The sequence below is a fragment of the Papaver somniferum genome, chromosome 2 (genome assembly GCF_003573695.1).
Source record: "Papaver somniferum cultivar HN1 chromosome 2, ASM357369v1, whole genome shotgun sequence".
Taxonomy (NCBI): domain Eukaryota; kingdom Viridiplantae; phylum Streptophyta; class Magnoliopsida; order Ranunculales; family Papaveraceae; genus Papaver; species Papaver somniferum.
In genome coordinates this window covers 46,904,914-46,915,986 of record NC_039359.1, presented here as the reverse complement: position 1 = coordinate 46,915,986, position 11,073 = coordinate 46,904,914, and the positions used below count along the sequence as shown (strand labels likewise).

The following is an 11,073-nucleotide window of genomic DNA, read 5'->3' as shown; positions in this document are numbered from 1 at the left end:
AACCAGAGAACTTAATTCAAGTGAGAAATAAAAATTGAAGATCAAGAAAAAAAACCCTTTCAGTCGATTTTAATGTTCTACCAAAACCTACAACAAATTACAGGGGTTAGTCCACGAGTGAGTTGGAGGGAGTTTAATGTATTTTGAATTTTGGGGATTTTGAGGGAGTGTAAGAAAGTATCGAGAGTTTGAGAGAGTTTGGTGTGTTGAGTGTAGGGAGTTTGAGAGACTCTCCCAAATCTCTACTTTTTTGAGAGATTTGGAGTGAGGCAAAAATACACTATAAACTCCCTAGAACTCCCCAGAACTCCCCAAAAAAAAACAAACTCCCTATCATTCTAATTTTTACCACTAACAGGGAGTTTAAGAGTTTCTTTCAAACTCCCCCACGACTAACGGGGTTTTCTAGGGAGTTGGGAAGACTCTTCTAAACTCTCCCACGACTAACGGGGATTTTAAGAGACTCCCTCGAACTCCCTCACGACTAACGGAAAAAAACACAACTACACCCTACTCCCCCAACTCCCTTGAGGACTAACACCCTGTAAACTTAGAATTTTCATCCAATTGATTATATGTCGGAAGATGAAAACCCCCTTTCTCATTAATTGGTTTTAGTCTATTGAGACAGATTAAAACCAAAATACCTTTTCAATTGATTATATATCAGAAGATGAAAAACCCATCTTAAACAACATGTTATACTACTACATTAATTGAACAGGTTGTTGTGCTAGCCTCGTGTGTAGCACAACAACATGTCGGATGACCAGCTGAGTTAGGTGCCCGTTTCAGTTCAATACACCTTGTGTTCATTAATATTGGTATACTATAGACAGACAAATGGCACTACTTGCCTTTCATGATTGATAATTGTTGATAAAGAACACAGGTTTTACCCAGAGAAGAGAGGTGTAGTAAATAAACAATCATTCTTCAACGAACTCTTGAACAGAAAACAGACAGCGCGAGTGAAAGAAGAACAACTTTGGGAAAGTCGGAGACGAAGACTTCATTAAAGGATCATTCGCTGTGAAGCTTTCACCCTCATGATACCAACCACACACTATTTATACACACACGACAAGTGCTTTACCAGCACATTCACTTATTCTTACAAACATGGGACATATGCCCACAGCACACTTATTACCTTTAATAGAGAATACACACGTACGATTACAAGAGAAAACTGTTATAACCACTAGCCACAAACTTTGTACTGCATGTAGTTGAAATAAAATTAGAATTGCAAAACAAACACACTTCTTCCATGGGCACAATCCTGAACTGCTTCAACGAATAAGCATAGTAAGCATACATCCTTTCAGGTGTTCATTTCTGAGATTTTAACGTGAAAGCCATTTGGAAATGTCACGCCAGGAACTCGGGCAATATCTCCTCCTTTAATTGTTTTCCACCTGAAAATCCAACGGAATAAATATCGAGCTCCTCTATTTTGTCTCATAGACATGCACGTAAACAATTGTAACTAGAGGCTAAATTATATGTACCTGTAATTTGTAACCAAGTAGTGAAGAAAAACAGCCATCTGTAGCTTGGCAAAGTCTGTGCCAAAACAAAATCTCTGACCAGCACCAAAAGCCATGAAATCTTTTGTTGCTCCATTTAACTCCACTCCCTGTTAAAAATTTATCATTGTTGTTAAATCTGAGAGAGAATCACAAACACAGACACACTGGCACGCAGATATACGGAGAGTAAATTCACTATCCATATATCTACTCACATCCCATCTATGTGGATTGAACTCAAGGGGATCTTGGTACGTGGAAGGATTCAGATGTGCTGACGGAATGCATAACATGACAGCCCACCCTGCTAGTATCGTGTATCCTGTCGAGAGCCATTCGAACCATGTTAAAATTTTAATTATTAGACAAATGGCACTTATTAGTTGCCAACTGACCTTTTATATGTATATCTTTCAATGCTTTTCTGAAAACTCCAGGAACAATATTTGCTTATCTCACTGCCTCATCGATAACCTGCAATTTTTATGAAAACTAGTAAGGATATACTAAAAAACTTGGGCGAGTACAAGTACTTACTAATTCTCCGCAACATTTTGACTGCTCAACTAGCTACCTGAGTTGTGAATTTCATCGATTTGTATTCTTTCCATGTTAGTTGTGCATCTTCGTTTTTTCTGCTGCGGATGAGTGCTTCATGTTCTGCCTGATAATTGGCCATGAACAAAGTTAGCATCTTGTGAGTTAAATTAGAAATACGAAAAAAATATGAGTGCTGGTTTGAAAAGTTTAATGTCACGCACCGTTAATTCCTCCAGAACTGCAGGGTTCTCTGTGAGTAACTTAATAGCAAAAGTTGTTGATAGAGATGTCGTCTCAAAGCTGGCAAAGAGAAGCAAAAATATTAAGTCTAAACCAATTGCTTCGGTTAGCACAGTTCCTTCAGTCTTCAGTTCATCTAGGACATAATCAAAGAAATCTTCCTGGCAACTTTTAGGTTTTTTTCGTCTCTCTTGTAGCATATCTTTCAAAATCTCCATTGTTTGCTTACGGCCCTGACAATACCCAATGCCAGCAAATTCAGCACTTACGCGGATATCCAAGATGGTCATATTAGGCGCCTAACGAATTCAAGTTTACCATTTACCTGTAAGCATTTGTGGTACGCGGTCCCAGGAATGTCGAGTGGGAAAGAAATTAATCCTTCAGTGAATGCAGAAAAACAACCTCTTAGATTCTCCGAGGGCTTTTTAGGATTATATTCGTAGCTGATGAGTTTCTTTGCAGTCAGTTCAAATATCATCTGTAGACGTAGACCAGAGAATTGTCGTTGTACACTCTAGGAAAATTTTAAAATTAAGTCTTAAAAACAATTTATGCGGGACAATAAAAGCTATACCTCCTTCACTGATTCTATCAAATCTACGGTATCTTGATTAGCCCACAACGATAAATTTCTTTGTACCCCATGTACTACATGAGGGAGAAGCTTTTGTTTCAGACTTTCAGGACCAACAAAACTCAAAACCATGTTCCTCATGTACTTATGAATGGACCCTTGCAATGTAACTAAACTTTCTTGCCCTAATATTTTTTTAAAAGTATCAGGATACCAAACTTCAAATGATTGGCCTTCCTTCTGGGACAGGATCATGTGATTGACTTCAGGGTCTGTTGATACGATGAAAGATTGCATAACCAGAGTAGTTTTAAAAACAGGACCACATCCGAAAAGCAACATAGCATTCAGCAATATCAGCACTATACATATTATATCCAATGAATGAAGTATGGATATCTATTTGTTAGCAAAGTTGACAACTAGTTTAGATGGTGTAATACGGCAGGGAGATGTATAGCAGGATACTTAAAGTGACTAAATGAGCATAGGACTGTAACACAACGAATAAATAAAAATCATGTTCACATTTACTCCTTTTAAAGATCGTTAAGAGGCAAAACCTCCTCTCCTTATCTCGAGTGAACTGTTTTCTTAACTTTACCTTTCCATCCTATCTTTCATGAAAGGAGGAAGATCGGATGAAGCAGTTGGTGAGAAGAACTGATGAGTTTCGCCTATAAGTGGGAAGCCCATAGAACCGGGAGGAAGTTTCCCATTGCATCTGGGATTTCTCCATCTATAAACCCAGTGAGTTATGCGTATGATAATTAAGGTACCAATGCATAAACTAGCAGTTACTAACATTTTCTTTTTCTTTCTTTGTCTCTTATCTGGGTAATTTTTTTATTTTTTTTGGTATCTGGGGGAGCCGTATAAATAGAACGAGTTTAGAACATATGGTACCTGCTTCATTTTCGATAATGAATATGAAGCACTGTTGTTGTGCATGGGAATGTGGGGTTTGAGAATGTTAGGACTGAATTGAACTAAACGTGGAATGATATTATCGGTAGGATCACGTTTTACATTTACGTAGAAATCATTAACGGCGACATACAACGAAAAAGATGATCGATAAGGATCTTAAATTTTCGAGAACAATCAGAGAAAGACAGTCATATGTTAAGAAATGATTATCGATAAGGATAATAGAGGATTGAAAAGAACGTCCCAATCCTTATCTTATTGTTCAGTAGTTTTACCAGTTAGTTCAGCTGAATGTTACTCCTATATAACCTATGATTTATCTATTTGCTAGTGTATGGTTATCTCCAATTTAATCGTACCCCTTGAAGGCTACGTGCCACCATACTCATAATTAAGCTCCTGTGGCCAAAATTGATTCTTTTTCATAGTGGACCTCATTGTTCTCGACTCTTCACATGGAGAAATCAAGAAAAAGATTTGCTAAGTAGTACTAATCGTAAAAAGAACAGTCCATTGAGAGAAAAGCAATGAAATTATTTTTCATAGTGGATCCCTTTGTCCTTATTCTTCAAATGGGAATTAAGAAACAGATCTGTTAAATAGGACTAAAAGTAAAAAGAATAGTCCATTCGGAAAAAAGTGGTGAATTTTCTTTTCATAGCGGATCCCATTGTCCTAGATTCCTCGAATGGGTGAACCAAGTCCAATTGCCGATATCGATGTCATTACAGTAGAATGGTAGAATCATTGGGTAGGGACGTTGGTAATCTAAATTTCAAACTCATCCGCATTAAATTTTCTATAGATAAAAACAACAACCCAAACCGAGCCCCATTTTTTAAAGAATAGATGAATAAATTAAATTTGGCAGCCGATCCCAAAGTTAACTAGATAAATGCTTCGGCAGTGTAGGGATGACCTTGTTTCCAAAAAAAAAAGTTTAGGGATGACCCAAGTTTGGGTGCACATCAGGGAATTGTATGGGCTTTCGTTTGTGACGTAATTTGTAACAGTTTTTGCAACAATTTTTGTAACATAGATTTAATAACATTTGTAAGTGTAATATTCAGTAATATTTATTTGTAGCAATTTTGTAACAATTGTGTAACACATATTGTTACAGGGTCTGATCGGATGGCTGAATTTTATTGGTAATCAACAGTCAGGATTAAAATTGGAAGTAGGTGACGGTTTTTTTGCCATTTTCATGGCAATTGATTCGACTTTTGATCGTTTTGATTGTGCCTAACCGTAGTCGAGGATGATGACTTTCCAATTGTCGATCCAACTTCGGGGAAAAAACACCAATAGCCATTCAATTTGATAGATGAAAAGTAAAAAAAAAACGTCACAAAGAACTACATTTTGGTTCCCTTAGTGAATGTATAGAGGGGACTTCCTTCGGTCGTCCCAATAACGATAGTGTAAAATGCACGAAAACCATGCCTAGCATGTTGTGTATGTGTTGCTCTATTGATAACGAAAAAGAAAAACCCGGTTAAAATAAAGACTTCTTGTGAAATATGCATGAACTATGGTGTATCGAGTTGTTCGTTGTGTGTGTTTGTTTGTTCTTTATGCATGTTTTGTCATATTGATGGTGCAAATGTGAAGACATCCACATATTTGGTTTAGATAATCATAATAACACAAAAAACTAAATAGCATAATACTATAGTGAATCGAATTGTCATTTAACTTTAATCATCCCACTCCACCAAAAAACACCTAGGACATTTCCATAAATGATTTCTGCATGTGTCTCCTTCAGTAGAAATGCACAAATGCATAACAGTCCTGCAACCGGGCTTTGAGCATCCACTGATTCTCTGTCGATAATGCTTGTATTCATGATCTCCGTCTCCATAATGCTTGAAGTGTAATAACTTCTTCTTTAATTTGGCCTTAAGTTTAAATTTTTTGTAGAGTGTTGCAAACTTTTCTTCTTCTTTAACCTTCATAGCCTCATCTAGCATATGTAGTTCCTCTAGGCAGTTTGGATTTTGACATTCCAAATATCTGAGTTTTTCCGGTTGTGATTCAATCACCATTGTGATACGTGAACAACCTTCCCGTGGACACTTTGAATACATCCAAGGGCATTGAATAAGACTGTGGTTATCCATGAAACATAATGGACAAACCTTTTTTTTTTTTTTTGCTTCAACACATAATATTCTTTGCCTTTAGAAAACATGGTGGATGTTGTTGGCTTAACAAATAAATATGTTAGTTTGGTTGAGAATCAAACCAAGTGATGTATTTATAACAGAAAAATTGTTATAGCATTGCTCGGTCGAACTCGCATGCGTTGCTATCTCAAGCATGTTTTTCAATGTTAGTGATCAAAACTATAAGTCTTGGTTTCTAGTCTACTATAGCTAAGGTCTCGGATTAGGATAGAAAAGTGTAGTTGAGCACACAAGAACTCCATGGCAATCATCATACAAGACGAAGGACTACTCAAGGAACTGGCGAATCTTCATCGACTAAAAGGTATGTGGAGACTTGAACTTATCTATCACTCAAAAGTCTATTTATCTCCTATCTTGAGACAAAAGTCGTTTTGCTATATAGACTTAGATTATACACATTTGGTATTTCGAGCCGAGTTTATCTCGCCTATCTATTTCTCGAAATATGTTTTGGTAAAGTTTTTGCTTTAGCGAAGTTCATCTTTGCCTAGTGACGAAAGTCATGAAAATTTCAATCACTTTTGAAATTGCTTACTTTGACGAAAAATAGTTTGTGAATAACAACTATATAATAAAGTCCTCTAAGAATGTTCCAAATGATTGAAATGAGAGTTTAGATTATATAACCATTGGAGGATATAAGCATTATTGTGGAAACACATATATGTATAAGTCCTTATTTCTTGAACCGAAGTTTGTGAACTTTGTTGATCAAGAGAGACGGAGTAGCGCGTGATCTAAGTCCGCGAACTGGCGGAAGTTCTCAACTCGAGAATTTCTGCTGGAGTTTGTGAACTCCATCCGGGAACTTAAGTCCGCGAACCCAGTCTGCGAACTTTAGTAGGTTATATCTAAAACCGATGTTTGTGAACTTATTCTTATATAAATTAAGGAATGCAATTGCAAACCGTGGATATATATTTCATAAACCGATTCGAGTGAACCACATCGTTTTTGCTTCAATTGTGTCTTGTGTAGTACATAAGATTTCCTTGCTCTTGAAAAACTCTCTAACTAGTTCATTTGATTCATTTGAACTAGTTATGGTGAAGAAGAATATGGTTGATATGAAAGTGATCATATGGCTAACCATTTGGTTAACTATTGTTGAACCAACTAATGTACAAGTATGGATACGGTTACACAAGCCTAGAAACGTGCATTTCATTTGTGTATAACAAGTTATGTTTTCGATTTAACGGTTGATAAATATTAGCTTGAATCTAATCAGGTTTTCATCTAACGGTGAATACTGAATGTTTTGTTACCAAGATAACATTGATTGCAAACCCTGATTTCAAATACTATATAAGGGAGAACTCTAGGAACTGGGAAACCTAATCCCCACACATTCTGTGTGATACTAGTTGTGCTAAGCTAGAGTCGATTCTCCTTTAACCGTTGGTTTCTTCTTCTAAATCAGGTTAACGACTTAAAGACTTCATTGGGATTGTGAAGCCAGACCGATACTACTTTCTCGTAGTTGTGTGATCTGATCTTGCCATTTTCTATCGTACGAGTTCAATTGAAAGAATTGGCTTGAGATTATATCTCCGATAGGGCAAGATAAAAAGTAATCACAAACATCTTCGTCTCATCGTTTGTGATTCCACAATATCTTCTTTAGCCGCGTCGATTAAGATTATTTTGAGGTGATTGATAATACTAGGCTGTTCTTAAGGAATATAAGTCCGGTTTATCAATTGGTTCCTGTTCACCTTGATTTCTATCAAAATACGGAACAAAACTCATAGGTATATTCGTGGGATGCGGATTTATCTATTACCGTAGAATTTTCTGTGTGATACAGATTTGTTTGTTAAAGTCTTCGACTTTGGGTCGTAGCAACTCTTAGTTGTGGGTGAGATCAGCTAAGGGAATCAAATACGTAGTATCCTGCTGGGATCAGAGACTTATGACCATAATTGTTCCTTGGATAAGTGTGAGATTGGTTGGGTTTCAACTACAGTACAGACCGAACTTAATTTGTAGTAGGCTAGTGTCTCTAGCGGCTTAATACAGTGTGTGTTCAATCTGGACTAGGTCCCGGGATTTTTCTGCATTAGCGGTTTCCTCGTTAACAAAATTCTGGTGTTTGTGATACTTTTATTCCGCATTATATTTTGTTATATAATTAAATATCACAGGTTGTGCGTTGTTCAATCAATTAGAATATTCGACCTTTTGGTTGTTGATTTAAATTGATTGACACTTGGATATTGGTCTTTGGTACCATCCAAGTTATCTCTCTAGTATTTGATAAAGACTCGCAGATTTCTATTTGCTTGAGTATATATCAAATTGAGAGATTGAGATAAACTCTTTGATATACTTTTTATCTAGACTGAGTCTGACTGTCTAGTTGATTCTCTAGAAAGTATATTGGAGTTTTTCCATACGGATTGCTAAGAGAAATATTGGGTGCGGCTGTTAGACCCCCGCTTTTTCAAAAATAATTCAAACGGGCGGTTATGGTAAAGCCGCGCGGTTTTACTACAAATGCCAACGACTCGATTTTCTTTCTCTCCCTGTAAATTCCATCATTTTCATCTCCAAATTCACATCTTCTTCTTTATTTCTAAAACTCTTAATCTATCTCTCTCACTCTGCACAAATGTTTGTTACAATTCGTGGTCCCAAGTTTACTGAAGAAGAGGATATAACTATATGCAAAATATATTATTTTCAAGGGTAATCATTGCTATGGGATATCCAGACGGTTTTTTTTTAGGAGAACATTTTTATAATGTTCGTCTCATGCACTGATGAGAAATCTTGGAAAACGAGATGCTCGTCGATTGTCTGCTCGTTTTCAAATTACCAGGCTTGCGATATCCATCCATTTCTTGCTCTGGTAAGGGAAATTGATCGAGAAAAGTTCATTGGTGTAACTGAAGCTGAAGTGATCCAAACAACTTTTGATAATTTAGAAGAAGCTCACGGTAAACCTTTTCTTTACGAAGATTGTTTCAACATTCTTAAAGATGGTCCATCTCAAGCACATCGTTACTACACTCCAATGCCTCTCCCGGTCTTTAAAATGGAAGACGATGTTACTCTTGTTCGATGTTCGTTACATCGTATGATGAGACCAATGAATAGTGACTATTTCTAGGAAAGAGTATTGAAACCTTTTGTAGCGCCGAGGAACGAAACCATAAGAAACAGTAAGAGCCTATAAACAAGATTTTCATTCATCACTAATGATGTCAAACATTACACATAAATTTTGTGGATGGTTGACCGTAGCAATTCTGGATTATCCAACGAAAAACTGGTGATTATCTTACCTTTGTCATCACTAATCAACTGCATCATAAATATCTTAACTTGTTTTTTATCTGTTTTACAGAAAAACATCGCTCAGTCTAAATTTACTAAAGAAACCGGAAGAGAGTTTAAGCATTTTGAATGCTATTAACTCTATAGAGATAATGTCGCTGGATTTGATGTAGTTTGATATTATTGTTGTCGTTTATTAAAATATAGTTTGATGTTATATGCAAGTTAAAATGTAATAAATATCGCTGAATCTGAAGTGGAAATCTATTTTAAAATCTAAATATTTTCATTCATTGATATTACTGCCAATCCTTTAACAAGATATAAACTTAGACAATAATAAAAAGTACCAAACAACTTAAATAAAAATCAAGTACAAGTTGTGGCTTCCTGTTTAACATCATTTAACTTATCATCCGTTGAACGCGCTCTTTGACAGTTTCGCCTTTGTTTTTGAATCTTTTGTTGTTAACTTTCAAAACCGGAGCTCTTCTGCTTTTTAGCGGAACATTTTCTTGGAGAAGCTTCAAAAACTTGAGCTTCCCTCTTACAATTTTCAATCTCTTTGAAACTTCCACATATCTTAGAAATAGCAGCTTCAAGTTTTGCATCGCGAAAAAGTGTGATTGCCTTTTCAGCTATTTCACCAACAATAAAAGTAAAAAATTGAAGTAAATTTAGGAACAAAAATTCAACAAAAGTGAATTTTGGTGTCAGTGAATTGTTTGAAGATGGCTAATTTATAGAGGTAAAAAACTGAACGTTTTCAATTTTAAAAAACTAGGCGTTGGCGGTTTTACTACAAACGCCACGTTTAATCTTCAAACGCCTGCGGTTGAGGATCGCACACCAAGTTTTATCTTCACACTTTGGCGGATGTAGTATGGTCTGGCGCTTGATGATCAACCACCCACTTTTTTTCCCATAGTGGAATAACGTGTTTTGCCATCCACATAGCTCAACAAAAATTTTGGTTTGTACATTCCCATAGGAATTGTCCTTAAGTATCATATTTTTCAGAGGCATAGCCATTACGCAATCAAGAAAAGTGATACTTTCACTCGGTTTCAGGAAAAAAATGAAACTTTCGCCTCGTTTCTGGAAAAGTGATATTTTCGCCTTGTTTCAGGAAAAATGATACTTTGACCCCGTTTCAGAAAAAGTAATATTTCCGTCCCATTTCAGAAAAAGTGATACTTTCGCTCTGTTTCAGAAAAGTGATACGTTCGCTCTGTTTCAAGAAAGTGATACTTTCACTTTTTTAATTTGGCATATTCTAGGCGAAAATGAAACTGTGAAGGTGTGTCGTTTTCTTTGAAACGAAGGTAGTGTATGCCAAAAATATCATTCCAACAAAAAAAAAATTGCATAACGAATTACGGAACCACCACAAAGGATGCATAACAGTTTATGCCATCATATTTTCGTTCATGTATCCACTAATTAATTTGGTTATGCAACCACTAAAACGATGTATATGTCTCAAAAATTGAAAAATAACATTCCAATAAAAAGACGATGTATAACGCATCATGCAGCGCCCTGTTGCGTTTTTCTTCCGTTGTCCTTCTCCATCGTGGTAGCAGTGCTTTAGTCTTAATTGAAAAACTGTAGGTTATCATTCGTTTTAATACCAGATTGATGGTTCAATTCAATCTTTTTCTTTTAGATCGATGATGGTTCAATTTAATTTCACACTATTTGATTAAAACAACATGGGATTAATTGAGATAATATGCTTTGGCTGGATATTCATTGATCAGGTACTATGACG

At 36.1% G+C, this 11,073-nt stretch overlaps 1 protein-coding gene across 2 annotated transcripts; it reads right to left on the bottom strand.

The window, feature by feature from the left end:
* Nucleotides 1–1,000: 1,000 nt before the first annotated feature.
* LOC113353189 (cytochrome P450 87A3-like) lies at nucleotides 1,001–3,922 on the bottom strand. 2 transcript variants are annotated; one of them, XM_026596873.1, is made up of 8 exons: nucleotides 2,893–3,922; nucleotides 2,641–2,796; nucleotides 2,297–2,548; nucleotides 2,110–2,199; nucleotides 1,931–2,009; nucleotides 1,751–1,857; nucleotides 1,515–1,642; nucleotides 1,001–1,421 (listed from the first exon to the last, which is right to left on the bottom strand). In XM_026596873.1, exons 1-5 carry the CDS (start codon nucleotides 3,232–3,234, stop codon nucleotides 1,986–1,988), a joined length of 864 nt encoding a protein of 287 aa, XP_026452658.1. In that variant the 5' UTR covers nucleotides 3,235–3,922; the 3' UTR covers nucleotides 1,001–1,421; nucleotides 1,515–1,642; nucleotides 1,751–1,857; nucleotides 1,931–1,985. The 2 variants fall into 2 exon arrangements, with proteins under 2 accessions (XP_026452658.1, XP_026452659.1); XM_026596874.1 differs by lacking the exons at nucleotides 1,001–1,421; nucleotides 1,515–1,642; nucleotides 1,751–1,857 and having other exon boundaries at nucleotides 1,966–2,009; nucleotides 2,110–2,195.
* Between the last annotated feature and the right edge of the window lie 7,151 nt (nucleotides 3,923–11,073).

Coding starts and splice junctions, on each gene's coding strand:
- LOC113353189 (XM_026596873.1), bottom strand. CDS start 3,234: ATGTTGCTTTTCGGATGTGGTCCTGTTTTTAAAACTACTCTGGTTATG. Junction 2,549..2,640: donor CGTACCACAAATGCTTACAG/GTAAATGGTAAA, acceptor GGGTATTGTCAG/GGCCGTAAGCAAACAATGGA. Junction 2,010..2,109: donor CGATGAAATTCACAACTCAG/GTAGCTAGTTGA, acceptor TAAAAATTGCAG/GTTATCGATGAGGCAGTGAG.